At 40.9% G+C, this 15,325-nt stretch overlaps 1 protein-coding gene and 1 long non-coding RNA gene across 4 annotated transcripts in view; one reads left to right on the top strand and one right to left on the bottom strand.

The window, feature by feature from the left end:
* Positions 1-15,316, top strand: part of LOC144901693 (uncharacterized) — a 30,226-nt gene extending 14,910 nt beyond the window's left edge. The window contains exon 3 of the long non-coding RNA XR_013629754.1: positions 12,869-15,316. This is a non-coding gene — a long non-coding RNA (uncharacterized LOC144901693). The remainder of the gene's footprint in view (positions 1-12,868) is intronic.
* The window catches only part of LOC131140058 (formin-like), a 56,611-nt gene that overhangs the window by 11,642 nt on the left and 29,644 nt on the right, over positions 1-15,325 (bottom strand). For 2 of the 3 annotated variants that reach the window (XM_058090134.2, XM_058090136.2), the window contains 7 exons: positions 14,559-14,620; positions 14,388-14,476; positions 12,862-12,991; positions 12,607-12,753; positions 11,295-11,354; positions 11,083-11,203; positions 1,885-1,977 (listed from right to left, as the gene is read on the bottom strand). In XM_058090134.2, the coding sequence (XP_057946117.2) occupies positions 1,885-1,977; positions 11,083-11,203; positions 11,295-11,354; positions 12,607-12,753; positions 12,862-12,991; positions 14,388-14,476; positions 14,559-14,620 (702 nt within the window). Of the gene's footprint in view, positions 1-1,884; positions 1,978-11,082; positions 11,207-11,294; positions 11,355-12,606; positions 12,754-12,861; positions 12,992-14,387; positions 14,477-14,558; positions 14,621-15,325 lie in introns of all 3 variants that reach the window. The other variant, XM_058090133.2, reaches the window with a different exon arrangement.

Below are 15,325 nucleotides of genomic sequence, written 5' to 3'. Positions count from 1 at the left end.
CCTTGGTTGCTGTTTGATGTGCGAGTTTTTTTGCTTTGTTTTGACTTACATATTCATCACAAAGGTTGAGAAAAAAAAACATGGGCAACAGATTGTGGAGGAATCTTGTTTATGAAGCAGGGTTTACAAGTGGAAACTATGTTCAAGATGTGCTATATTATAGTCTTTGAAATATTCTATGGAAACTCTTAACAATTTTGGCACTGTTCCATTTGTGCAACAAAAGCTAAAAAGAGAGATTTTTCGATTGTAATCACTTTTGGGCTTAATCTATCGTTCGTTCGTTTTCTACCGCTTATCCTCACGAGGGTCCCGGGGGTGCTGGAGCCTATCCCAGCTGTCTTCGGGCGAGACCCGGGGTACACCCTGGACTGGTGGCCAGCCAATCACAGGACACATATAGACAAACAACCATTCACACTCACATTCATACCTATGGACAATTTGGAGTCGCTAATTAACCTAGCATGTTTTTGGAATGTGGGAGGAAACCGGAGTACCCGGAGAAAACCTACGCATGCACGGGGAGAACATGCAAACTCCACAGGGTTGGAATTGAACTCGGATCTCCTAGCTGTGAGGCTGTACGTGTACCGTGCAGCACGTACAGCCCGATAGATACTAGCCAGCTAGCAACAAGCATTTGGTTTTGAATTTGCTACATGGTTGCAGCATGTGTATAAAATGAAAAAAACGTTTTTGGAGGTTTTTTAACTGTTTTAATAGCAGTTTTTCTAGGCAGAATTGGTATGTCCCATTACGTGCATTGATGACCTGTCTTTTTGTATCTGTTTTTATATCCTTAGAACGCACAAAATAGAGACAGACATGTCTGTTCCAGTCTCACTGCAATTTAGAGTCGCCAATTAACCTAGCATGTTTTTGGAATGTGGGAGGAAACCGGAGTACCCGGAGAAAACCCACGCATGCACGGGGAGAACATGCAATCTACACATAGAGGGTGGAACTGAACTCAGGTCTCCTGTGCGCTAACCACTCATCCTCCGTGCAGCCGGTTTCATCTATCCTTTAACATAATCCCATCGAACAGTGCCTATTAAGACATAACGGGTAGTCTGTCGAATTTGGCGGTAATCTGACGAATTTGGTGGCATTTGGTGGAATTTTCCATCTTCAGAGGTAAAGAACTCCAGACTTTGACTCAAGTTTTTTTTTGCGACCACATAAAAGAACATATCCCATATCCCATGAGAATGAGAAATAGTTTGTGAAATGTGTAGTGAATTGATGACAGCTTGTCATAGTCTAAGCTTGGGGTGTCGAACTCAATTGCTCAGGGGGCCAAAACTCATCGGGCCATCCTGAAAATTACCCTTACCCTTGGCATTATTATATAGCTGAACTATTAAAACACTTGTAATTGATCATCCAAACAACATACAGATCCTTTTCTACATTGATTAGCCAGTTCTGGGGCACAGCAGAATTTGGCGTCTATCCCAACTGAGGCTGAAGGACCCATGTTGGGGTCAGGACTTTTGGATGATTAGAGGTAAAAAAAAAAAAAAAAGCTCAGCTCCTGCCGCGGTGGTCCACGGGACTGATCCACTAAGCCTGGCCAGTCTTTACAAGGTCACGGCCAGAGATGCCCCGCCAGCTTTATGGCAAGCAGGAGTACAAGGGAGTCATGTCAGAGGCAATGCAATCCCTTCTCCAGGATAGTAGACTCCTAGTAAATACCCTCGCTCAGCAAGCAACCACAGCCGAGCCAACATACATACACACTTATATATATTTACGGCATGGTGACCACCCTGCTGACCGTCTTGGTAAAAAAACAGAAAATTTTTGCATTCACGGTCCCAAAAAATTCACAGATTTTGGGAGGTTTGGATTTAAACTGAAAAGTTAAACTTGACTCACCAGTAACGACAAATCCCTCCATCTTGTCTTTGAACGGCTGAAGGTGTTCCTCTGAAGAGTCAGCGCACACTTTCTGTACATTTCTCTGGCAAGCTGAGTAAATTGAAGGGAAATGATCAATTAGAGGCAAAATATCAAGATATTACATGTAATGAACAAAATATTATATGTTGTTTGTCCGGGGCTCTACATTAAAAACAAAAATTACTTGCTAATGGGGAATCCTTAAGGTGAGAACTACTTGCCCGAATATGCTGATAATTCATCAGATAATGGTACTGATGCATTGTATTTGGATGAAAAATAAATAAACAAATCAAGAATAAAGAAACTCAATCAATCAGTAATAAATAAATAAATGTAATAATAATAATAAAACGGCAAATAATAAAAACTTAAGAAACCACATATAGTTGGTGGGTAGAAAAATTATTTTTTTCAGATTAAAATGAACAAAGCATTATTAGAGCCCTGTAGACATGACAAAACACGACTATAGTCACATTTATACTCTTTTTATTTACAACATATTGCGTAACTGCAGGGTCTTGAGACACATGCTAACTCGCAAACTAGAGAGCTAGCAACCTAAACGGTAGCCTTCAAGTTATTTCCTTTAAACTTAAATAGCCAAAAACTTACCACTTCCACACGGATAGGGAGGATAGCTATTAACAGTTATTTAACCTTTAACATAAACATCAATCAAACGTAATAATTTTTTCTGGGTACATGACACCATACAGCATCCATATCAAACTTGCGCGGGCCGCACTAACATTAAACTTTCATATCAAGGCGGGGGCTTCAAACTAGTGTCCTGCGGGCCACATTTGGCCCGCGGGCCGTGTGTTTGAGACCCCTGCATTAGATTGACTACAAAATTAACAAAGCATTATTAGAGCTCTGTAGACATGACAAAACATGACTATAGTCACATTTATACTTTTTTTTATTTACAACATATTGCGCAACTGCAGGGTCTTGAGACACATGCTAACACGCAAACTAGAGAGCTAGCGACCTAAACGGTAGCCTTCAAGTTATTTCCTTTCAACTTAAATAGCCAAAAACTTACCACTTCCACACGGATAGGGAGGATAACTATTAACAGTTATTTAACCTTTAACATGAACATTAATCAAACGTAATAATTTTTTCTGGGTACATGATACCATACAGCATCCATATCAAACTTGCGTGGGCCGCACTAACATTAAACTTTCATATCAAGACGGGGGCTTCAAACGCATGTTTGAGACCCCTGTTCTACACTAAAAGCAGAAGCACCTACCACTTATCCACCGACTACAAAAAGGCGACGTGTATGAATAAGATTCAACAACAATTAGGAAAAAAAGAGAAAGAAGAGAAAATGTACTGAAGGTGAAAATTGCGGCATGGTTCCGTCAGAGGTGAGTGTGCGTGCTCATCACAACTGTTTGCTGTTTCCTGATGGGTTTCCTTTGTGGTGCCAAATGACGTGACTAGCACACGCTCGCAGGAAACAGCCGTGACTGAGCGTGTTCCAACCATTCCCACTTCCTGTCAAAAATAAGCCTGGGATGCGATACACACAGAACTTTGGCACATTGGTCCAACCTGTAAGTCATTAATGACTGTAATAAATACCTTAGCTTGCTGATGACCAAATAGCTGAATAGCTGCGCAACAAAACAAGAGCATTAACAGGTCTGGCCGTTGTCTCTTTCTGATGTTTTGCACCTGCAACTCGGTAAAATCCCTCCATTACATCTTTTATTTATTGGCTGCCTGAAGAAATCACGGAGGAAATGTCAGCAATTTAACATGGATGAGTTAACGATGAACAACCAGAATCGGGAACACTTCTTAAGTACACAAGAGCCAACTTATGACAACATAAAAAAAACCCACAAACATAACAACCAAAATATCCTGTTCCAACAAACCGCACTTCCCCTGCAGAAATACCCCAACTCAAAAAGGCCCATTAAAACCCAAAAGACTACAATTTTGAGGCGGCTCTATTCAAAATGTGGTCCAGACAGAAACGGCCGCAAAGCCACAGCAGCCTTAAAGAATATAAATGTTCTCGCTTAGGACATTGTCTTTTGCATCTTTTGAAGCAGTATTTTTAATTAAGTAGGAAAACTATTATGCCTTTAATGATTGAGTTATGTACACATTGGGGATTACACATTCATTGCATTATTATTGTAATTTTAAGTGTGAATAAAAAAAATGATGATTTTTAGGGAGGAGACCAGGGTTCAATTCCACCCTCGGCCATCTCTGTGTGGAGTTTGCATGTTCTCCCCGTGCATGCGTGGGTTTTCTCCGGGTACTCCGGTTTCCTCCCACATTCCAAAAACATGCTAGGTTAATTAGCGACTCCAAATTGTCCATAGGTATGAATGTGAGTGTGAAGGGTTGTTTGTCTATATGTGCCCTGTGATTGGCTGGCCACCAGTCCAGGGTGTACCCCGCCTCTAGTCCGAAGACAGCTGGGATAGGCTCCAGCACCCCCCACGACCCTCGTGAGGAAAAGTGGTAGAAAATGAATGAATGAATTCATGATTTTTAGGGTTTTATTATTTCAGATTTTGATCATTCAGGACTGAAATTTGTCCGATACCGATTAGATGAATTAATTATTTGTATCATTTGTAAATTTATTTATGAGTGAGGTCAATTCCAATATCCCTTGACTGCCCGGGGGCCAAAAAATGAGGGTCAGGGGTTGAGACTTCTCCTCTCATCCTATGAATTCAATCATGTGTTCGCATTCAAAACTCACCAACTCTGTCAAGTGTTGTTCTTCAAATGCCTTCTTGAAGCTTTTTAACGTTCCACCTCCGGAAGGTATTTTTAGGTTCCACACAGCAGATATTAGTTAGGTCAAGACTGCACGAAAGCGTCACTGCAGGCTGCTATAGTGCTTTATAGGTGTTTTATCAGCGTATGCCAATCACGTGATTACTTAGGAAATTGTCCGATACTGATCGGTGGACGATTGATCTGAGAATCTCTAAGTATTACCTGATTTTTAGTCGCTCACTAAAGGGTCAAAGAATATTTGCTTCAACTGTTAGTAGTTCCATAACTGCCCAATTTAGACATTATGCCACTAGAATTTCTGTCCCTTATGGGGAGCATGACAGAAATGAATTGTGAACCACCGTTGTAGACAAAAGAATCAAATAAAATTAAAATAAAGTAAAATTTCTCTCGGCTGCACGGTGTGCGAGTGTTTAGCGCGCAGGCCACACAGTAAGGAGACCCACATTCAATTCCACCCTCTGCCTTTGCATGTTCTCCCCGTTCCTCCCACATTCCAAAAACATGCTAGGTTAATTAGCGACTTAAATTGTCCATAGGTGTGAGTGTGAATGGTTGTTTGTGTATATGTGCCCTGTGATTGGCTGGCCACCAGTCTAGGGTGTACCCCGCCTCTCGCCCGAAGACAGCTGGGATAGGCTCCAGCACCCCTGCGACCCTCGTGAGGATAAGCGGTAGAAAATGAATGAATGAATGAATGAATGTCATATTTGTGATTAATCTGCTCCCATCTTTTATAGTGTATTAGCAGCTAAGCAATAAACTTTGTCTTTTGTGAAAATTATTGTCTGCTTTATGAATTATAATGTATTGCAATACCCGCCGTGGTGTAGTGGTTAGCGTTCTGGACTTTGGAGTGGGTTCAAATCCCCACTAGTAAGCATCACCAGTATTCGTCATATATCAAATAATATAAAATCAGTATGCGGATCAAAAAGATCCGCTGTGGTGATTCCGTAATCAGGAAAAAGCGGAAAGAAACAAACAAACATACTGTATTGCAATACCAAATACTGAAGCTTTCGGAGGGAACAAACCATGTTAATCAGTGATATTAAAGTTAATAATGAAGTAATCACTTCACTTTCTACCGCTTATCCTCACGAGGTTCGCAGTGGTGCTGAAGCCTATCCCAGCTGTCTTCAGGCGAGGTACACCCTGGACTGGTGGCCAGCCAATCACAGGGCACATATAGACAAACAACCATTCACACTCACATTCATACCTATGGACAATTTGGAGTCGCCAATTGCATCCAACATCCACCATTCATGTTCAGTGTATAATACTGTCTGAACATCTGATAGACCGTCTTAGTCATGATGGGACAGATGGTAAAAGCCCCTTTCATGGTTAGAACAAAAGGGAAACAACAGAGACCGACTCAGCAGAGGTAGACTCAGCATCTTTGGCAGCTAAGTTTGTCGCCATCTCGACATGAAGAAAACAAAAATACTGCTACGCTTGAAAGTTGTTTCCAGAGCCAGTTTGGTGATGAATGTTACCGCGTGTTTTATGGGCTGTGTTAAATCAACATCCCCCCCCCCCAGGGAATTTGAAACTTTCGAGAGCCGGCAGCGACGTGCAAGCGCATCCAAGCAGGAGCCCACACAGAAGAGATAAACACTACTCAGATAACCCGAGGCGCTTAAGTAGCACTTAGAAATCACCTAATGTGTAATAATATGAAGTGAGATGATGATGGTGGTTGTGGGATCCTAAGTGGGAAGAAAAAATTGAACTTCTGTGATTAAGACGAGAGACTTTGAGGTGATCTGAAATACACACTTGTCTCCGCTTTAAAAAAAAATGAGAGCACGTTGGGACAACGTAAGAGAAACACGTGCAGCATAGATGAGCTGTTGGATGAACGCTTCAGACTCTGACTCATCACAATGTTTTATTACCTTCACAAAGCCTCTTAATCAGGGGGTGTCCAGAGTCTGTCTTGTGGGCCGTTTGCAGCTCGTATTTTATTGGGCCGTGGCATATTCAATAAATAAAATGAAAGCGAATTAGAGCATTAAGATTATGCTTGCCTGCGTCTTACTTCTATGTGGTGCTTTGATAATTCCATTGGTAGGACCCTGCGGTTCTCCGGTACTGGACTTTTAACTATACCAAAACCCAGAACGAAAACCCACGGTGAGGCAGCATTTAGCCACTTGGGCCCCCACCTGTGGAACAGCCTGCCGGAGAGCCTCAGGACTGCGGAGATTGTTGATATTTTTTAAAAAAAGATTAAAGACACCCCTTTTTAATCAGGCTTTTAACTAATATTTTTAAACTTTTCTTATGTTTTTATCTTTTTAGTCCTATTTTACGCTCTTAGTCTTCAGCTTTTAACTCCAGTGTTTTGTTTTTATCTTTTTTGTCCTATTTTATGCTCTTGGTCTTCAGCTTTTACCTCTAGTGTTATGTTTTTATCTTTTTAGTCCTATTTTGTACACTTAGTCTTCAGCTTTTAACTCCAGTGTTTTGTTTTTATCTTTTTAGTCCTATTTTATGCTCTTAGTCTTCAGCTTTTAACTCCAGTGTTTTGTTTTTATCTTTTTAGTCCTATTTTACGCTCTTAGTCTTCAGCTTTTAACTCCAGTGTTTTGTTTTTATCTTTTTAGTCCTATTTTATGTTCTTAGTCTTCAGCTTTTAACTCCAGTGTTTTGTTTTTATCTTTTTAGTCCTATTTTTTTTGCTCTTGGTCTTCAGCTTTTAACTCTAGTGTTATGTTTTTATCTTTTTAGTCCTATTTTGTACACTTAGTCTTCAGCTTTTAACTCCAGTGTTTTGTTTTTATCTTTTTAGTCCTATTTTATGCTCTTAGTCTTCAGCTTTTAACTCCAGTGTTTTGTTTTTATCTTTTTAGTCCTATTTTACGCTCTTAGTCTTCAGCTTTTAACTCCAGTGTTTTGTTTTTATCTTTTTAGTCCTATTTTATGTTCTTAGTCTTCAGCTTTTAACTCCAGTGTTTTGTTTTTATCTTTTTAGTCCTATTTTTTTTGCTCTTGGTCTTCAGCTTTTAACTCTAGTGTTATGTTTTTATCTTTTTAGTCCTATTTTGTACACTTAGTCTTCAGCTTTTAACTCCAGTGTTTTTTTTTTATCTTTTTAGTCCTATTTTATGCTCTTAGTCTTCAGCTTTTAACTCCAGTGTTTTGTTTTTATCATTTTTTTAATCCTATTTTATGCTCTTAGTCTTCAGCTTTTAACTCCAGTGTTTTGTTTTTATCTTTTTAGTCCTATTTTATGCTCTTAGTCTTCAGCTTTTAACTCCAGTGTTTTGTTTTTATCTTTTTAGTCCTATTTCATGCTCTTGGTCTTCAGCTTTTACCTCTAGTGTTATGTTTTTATCTTTTTAGTCCTATTTTGTACACTTAGTCTTCAGCTTTTAACTCCAGTGTTTTGTTTTTATCTTTTTAGTCCTATTTTACGCTCTTAGTCTTCAGCTTTTAACTCCAGTGTTTCCTGGAATTAAAAGCTTAATTGGTTAATTGGAGACTCCAAATTGTCCATAGGTATGAATGTGAGTGTGAATGGTTGTTTGTCTATATGTGCCCTGTGATTGGCTGGCCACCAGTCCAGGGTGTATCCTGCCTCTCGCCCAAAGACAGCTGGGATAGGCTCCAGCACCCCCCGCGACCCTTGTGAGGAAAAGCGGTAGAAAATGAATGAAATAATGTCAACTCAGACCTGGCAACCTTGTATAATTTTCAGTACTCCCATAAGAGGGATGCCCAGAAGATAGTTGGCAGACACCTGGCAGTAGAAATCGGTAGATGTATAATACTGTAAAATATTACCTCTTCGGTCGGATATCCCTCAGTTTAACATGTGTTTTTGGCATTTGGAGCATATGCAACTGTGTTCGGAATGTTTTTTTTTCCAATCGGCAGCTGGGAAACCGGAACCCAAAGTCATTGCTACTCAGCTCCGTCGCCCGTCTATGATGTCATCAGTGGTTGACTCAGTAGTTCTTTGATAAAACAGTTACACTCTGCTTTTCTTTTCGTCACGACTACAAAATAAACCACAATGCAGTCAAATTTCCCTTTAGGTTCAATTCCCATTGAATACCTCACCCAAATCCTAACACAGGAAGTGTTACACCAGAAGAGATGGCTTCTGGAGTGGTAACACCAGGTCTCATAGCCTTTGACCCTAGGCCGCAGGGTAAAGACACCGCAGTCGCCACTTTAGGATCAGGTGAGGGTCAGTCAGACTTTCTTGAGAAATCAGATTCGGTGTGAGCATTTTGTTTCATTTCGCTGTGCAAGAGTTAGCTTTATAATTAAGACCAGTTGCTTTCTTTAGGCTGGCTTATAACAACCAGGCATAAATATTTATTCCTGTCGGCTGCACAGAATAAGAGCTGGTGGGAGTCATAGGTGGAGCTCAGCAAAAGTCCACAACCTGTGAAGCATCACAGGGAGCGTGTTATACCCTGGAGGACTACTGTGCCAGACTGGGCCGTGACAGAGATCAAATACGAGCGCTCTTATGTTGCATTTATTGTCTTCAGGTCTTCTATTTTCCCTCATAAATGACTGACAGCTTGAGGTGGGTCTGGCTACTTTAGGAGACGCTTTGTATTTTTCCCCCAGGTCAGAGAGGAGAGCGCTTTAACAGCGATTTAAAAAACATAGGGGAGCGCTGAGAGCAAATCTAATTGCTTTCATATGCCGTATTATTGGTTGATTTAAATAACCACAGACACCAGGGGCACGAGAGGGCATCGCCTTTAACCTCTGTATGGCCCTGGCCAAGACTGACTGGCTGGAGAGCTGAATCCATCTCTGACGCTCGTACGTACCCTTCTGGACTATCACATTCAACTTAATGAGCCAAACAGTATGAATAGAATATATTAGATCAAATGTGATTAATCAGAAAAAAATATATTGGAGCACCTTTACAGGTGTACTTTCCTTTTTTGTGTTTTTATGTGTGATGTACCACAGAAAAGTACCAGTGATGGTAAAGATTCAAAGTGTGACGATAAACATAGAAGCGGAAATAGAATTTACTGCAACACCGTGAATTAGGTTAGGCTGCTCAGTAATCTATCCATCCACTGCTTGTCCTCATTAGGGTCACTTGAACCTATCCCAGCTGAAGATGAGGGTCCAACCTAACTTTTGTCTATGCTACAACTAGGGCTGTCAAAAATAACAATAATAATTCATTCATTCATTTTCTACCGCTTATTTTCACGAGGGTCGCGGGGGGTGCTGGAGCCTATCCCAGTTGTCTTCGGGCGAGAGGCGGGGTACACCCTGGACTGGTCGTCGGCCAATCACAGTGCACATATAGACAAACAACCATTCACACTCGCATTCATACCTATGGACAATTTGGAGTCGCCAATTAACCTAGCATGTTTTTGGAAACCACAGTACCCGGAAAAACATGCAAACTCCACACAGAGATGGCCGAGGGTGGGATTGAACTTGTGTCTCCTCGCTATGAGGTCTGCGTGCTAACCACTCGAGCACCGTGCAGCCCAACAATAATAATGACGAAACAAATTTATGTGATTAATTACGTTAATTCCGTTTTTAGTGTAATTAACACATGCCCACCAGCGTGCCTCTCTGTTTATGATGGCAGACGGAAGCACAGTGGAGCATCCCCACACAGTCACACAGAGTCTGATGTTCTTTTATAACTTCCTTCTGACCTGAACACATCCTCAGCAGTACAAGCATCATTCTGTTCATTCAATACAGTAAAAATAGGCATATTTCAGACATAGTTGATCATGGTGATTAATCACAATTCATTCATTTAAAAAAAAAAACTGATTGATCTGATTAAAAGCTTTAATCTTGACAGTACTCGTTATATTCACACTCACATTCATACCTATGGACAATTGGGAGTCGCCAATTAACCTAGCATGTTTTTGGAAACCGCAGTACCCGGAAAAACATGCAAACTTCACACAGAGATGCCCGAGGGTGGGATTAAACTCGGGTCTCATAGCTGTGAGATCTGCGCGCTAACCACTCGACCGCCGTGCAGCCCAACAATAATAATGAGGAAATAATGAGGAAATGAGGAAATCCACAGCAGTACAAGCAGCAGTACAAGCATCATTCTGTTCATTAAATACGTAAAAATAGGGATATTTCAGACATCATGGTGATGAATCACAATTAATTCATTAAAAAACTGTGATTAATCTGATTAAAAGTTTTAATCATTTGACAGTACTCGTTATATAACACATGAAATTGTCTGATGATTGTAGTGTGTGGAATAGTTTGTATGAGCTTGTTATTACAGTAGGATTAGTACTAAAGATGTCCTGGCTAAGACATTGACTTTGTTGAAGGTCAGTTTGAAGGTTAATATTGCGTTAATGAAGAATGTACAAATACCTGTCAAATCTCTCTTTAGTGTTCTGATGTCCTTTGTTAGATCTTCAAACTTGACCTGTGCGGCCTGGAAGAATTCTTGGGATTCGGGCAAAGGGAACACACTCTTATCTGTACCTGCATCCTGCTACAACACAACAAACATAAAATGTATGTGTATATAACATATAACATATAAAACATGAATTCAGTCTGTTTGTTTGAAGACAACTCACACTATCAAAATTCCGCAGGTAGCTCAAAACCACATAATCCAAAAGACTGATATGATTGTCCTGGAAAAGAAATGATTTTTAAAAGATTGTTACATTCAAATAATAATAATACGTTAAAAAGCCATAGACTACGTTAAAAAGCCATAGCTTTTCAGTATATGGAATCTAGTGGAATGGAATCCATTCCAAACTATGGAATGGATTGAGTAAGGACCTCAAACAATGCACAACGATGAGCCAATTCAAGAAACAATACAAGCAGTTGATGTTTGCTAAATACAAGGATGAAGAGTCTTGAACCAGTCATGATGTGCTATATATATATATATATACATAGTATATATATATATCACTATATTGACACTATGGTACCCATTATGTCATTGTATGGTCATATCACCTCGTACTTTGGTACGAGGTGCATTATTAAAAAAAACAAAAAAAAACCTGAAACAATATTATGGAAAGCAGGAAGTGAACAAATGTAGCAGTTACTGATTGTAAAAGTACCAAATGGAGGGGTGGGATTTAATAAGCTTTGCTTTTTACTACTCTTTTTGGACATGAACCAGTCATATATACATACATATACATACATATATATATATATATATATATATATATATATATAGCATCACATGTAGGCCAATCCCATGAAGGATCTCATCCACTCCGCGTCTTCAGGCCACTCGCAGCGCATCTTCGCTCATTTCAAAGACAAGTTTCAGCGGCGCTACAGCGACGAACAGGAGCACGAGGAGCGAGAGCACGCTTTTGTACACAATCTCAGATATATCCACTCAAAGAACCGAGCGGGTCTTCCCTTCACGCTGGCGCTCAACTCCCTGTCGGACCGCACCATGTCCGAGTTGGCCGTCATGAGGGGTCACAAGCGTGGAAAGACTCCCACGCTTTTATATATATATATATATATATATATACGTATATATATATATATATACACATACATATATATATATACTACATTATCACTAATGTATGTCATTGTATCACTACATTATGTCATTGTATGGTCATATCACCTCATACGTTGGTATGTGACAAAAAAAAACGATATTAGGAAAGCAGGAAGTGAACAAATGTAACAGTTACTGATTGTAAAAGTACCAGATGGAGGGGTAGGATTTAATAAGCTTTGCTTCTTCCTACTCCTTTTGGACATGTGGAACTGTGAACTGATTATGTGATGCATTCAATTGTAATCTGATGCATGTTCAAATGAAATTAAACCATTACCATAATAATAGTGATAGCTCCACTTTAAGTTGTAATTGATAGGCCATTACATTACCCTACTCTTGACGTCCTTTAGTTTGGGGAGGATCTCCAGTGCAAAGCCATCAGCCTGACCTCTTGTCCTGTTCCCTCCATTCATATAATTCCCCAAGGCCAGAACAAGCCCCATTACATCCCGCAAACTGTTGCACTCCAACAGCTCCTGACACACACACACACACACACACACACACAGTTATGAAGTCAGCCAACCATGAGGCAGCATGATGACTCTTTAATGAAGTGTCGTTTTCTGTCTTGTTGCTCTTACTTTGCAGACGTTTGATATAATCTCCACCTTGCGATGGATGGAGGACATTGAGTCGAGGAAGACTGACTGGAAGATGATGCAGTGGGCTCGGCCTGCAAAGTCGGGAATCTGGGAGAGCTCATAAAGAAACCTGGAAAACAGAAGGGGAGGAGGAGAATGGGGGTGTGATGTGTTATGACAGAATTAAACAAAACGTCTAACAGGAAGGACTATTCCGGGTCCTTGGCAGGCCGCGCTTCCCTGCGCAGGACCGGCTGAGTCGTTCGGTGATGGTGCTCTCTGGCAGCTGACGGCCAATGCGCGGTGCGGCTCGGCGGGGAGAAAGGAGCAAGCGGCGTCCAGGGACTGATCAAAGGTGGCTTGAGCCTGACTTATGTAAACAGTGGCGTGTCGGAGGGGAGCGGAGCTGTAACATCCTGTGTGATTAGAGCCCGCTGATGGAGCTAGACACTGAGTGGGGATGACTCAGGCAGCCGTAGTGACAGCTCTGGTCAAACATGGAAATAGCAAGGCCAGGCTGAGCGGCACCACTGGGACCAGGCCTCATTAACTGGCCCGGACTACTAAACCTTGACGACATGAAACTGCAGAGACGACGTCCATGAACGCACCCTTGCACACACTAAAACCCATTTTTAGAATGATGTGTGAAATCATGACACTTTTCCCATTTTCCCAGGAAGATATAGTGGAACCTGTTCAACCGGATGCCCCTGGGGTCTTACAATTTGGAATCAAACCAAATTCTGGAAGAAAATTTAACAAAATTTAACAAATCATATAATCGATGTCGAATTGTCTATATGTATGAATGTGAGTGTGAATGGTTGTTTGTCTATATGTGCCCTGTGATTGGCTGGCCACCAGTCCAGGGTGTACCCCGCCTCTCGCCCAAAGACAGCTGGGATAGGCTCCAGCACCCATCGCGACCCTCGTGAGGATAAGCGATACAAAATTAATGAATGAATTATATTTTGTTATATTTGTCAATATTATTATGATTTTTAATGTGAGTGTGAATGGTTGTTTGCCTATATGTGCCCTGTGATTGGCTGGTGACCAGTCCAGTTGTACCCCGCCTCTCGCCTGAAGACAGCTGGGATAGGCTCCAGCACCCCTCGCGACCCTTGTGAGGATAAGCGGTAGAAAAAAGAATGAATGAATGAATATTTGTCAACATTATTATGATTTTTAATGTGAGTGTGAATGGTTGTTTGTCTATATGTGCCCTGTTATTGACTGGTGACCAGTTCAGGGTGTACCCCGCCTCTCGCCCCAAGACAGCTGGGATAGGCTCCAGCACCCTCGCAACCCTCATGAGGAAAAGCGGTAGAAAATGAATGAAAGAAGGAATAAATGGATATTAATTTTGGGCAAGGGCTGCACTGTGCTTGAGTGGTTAGCGCGCAGGCTTCACAGCTAGGAGACCTGAGTTCAATTCCACTCTTGACCATCTCTGTGTGGAGTTTTGTGTGGGCTTTTTCCGAGTACTCCGGTTTCCTCCCACATTCAAAGTTTCAACTTACTGTTCAGGTTTGTCCAGCAGTTTGACCTCATCTTCTTTAGAAGTCTCGTAATGCGTCTTTATCTTGCTCAGCTCATCAGCGGAAGCCCTCTGTGATAACAAAAAAAAAAACCCAAAAAAGTTACATAATGGCTTGACACCTATTTTACAACTGTAATGATGATATACTTACATTTTCATATAGAGCCTCAATGGTTTCCAAATCCACCACAGAGTTATCCACGGTAAGAACAGCTGAAAGAGTAAACGCGGTATTAATTATAAACACTGTGTCTAATAAATGGAGAAGGTCTTGGCAGAAGCTTTCTTCCTTTGAATACTCAAAGTACGTATAATCGTTTTGAAATTGAGTAATGCTCAATTTCAAACTCAAGATGGTGGTTGCAATATTCCCGTTGAACAGATGGAATGTGGAATACTCTTTTCTAAACATTATCCATGAGTTTGCAACTTCTTGGACCACGAGCACCGTATAAACGCTGCTTTGATACAGCGGCTTTAATCATTACAGTGCGATACAAACAAGTTAAAAGAGGACGGTTTTCGCCTCTAGCTTAGTTCCCCTCGTTATCTACAGGCTGCACGTGTGTTTAGTTTAAATGTAGACCACAGCGTCAGAAAAGAAAGTGACTCCTGCTCTGTGTCAGAGAGGTGTCACAGCTTTATGTACTCGTGGGGGGGGGGGAAGACAGACGCGAGGGATGACTCCATGCCTGCTGGATCAGCTGACACACGTTTGCTGTTAGCATAACAAACATACAACCTAGATCAGTGATTTTCAACCACTGAAGAAACCGTCAGGTGTGCCGTGAGGAATTATCCAATATCACTTTTTATAATTAACATTTATTAATCATCATTTGCAAATATGATGTCAATAGCCATTATGTCAATAGTATACATGGACCCAAATATTCCAATTGCATTTGGTATATTTGC

The sequence above is a fragment of the Doryrhamphus excisus genome, linkage group LG14 (genome assembly GCF_037039965.1).
Source record: "Doryrhamphus excisus strain RoL-2023G ecotype Guam linkage group LG14, RoL_Dexc_Guam_v1.1, whole genome shotgun sequence".
Taxonomy (NCBI): domain Eukaryota; kingdom Metazoa; phylum Chordata; class Actinopteri; order Syngnathiformes; family Syngnathidae; genus Doryrhamphus; species Doryrhamphus excisus.
Note: the sequence above shows the minus strand (reverse complement) of the source record. Positions and strands in the feature narration are given on the sequence as shown.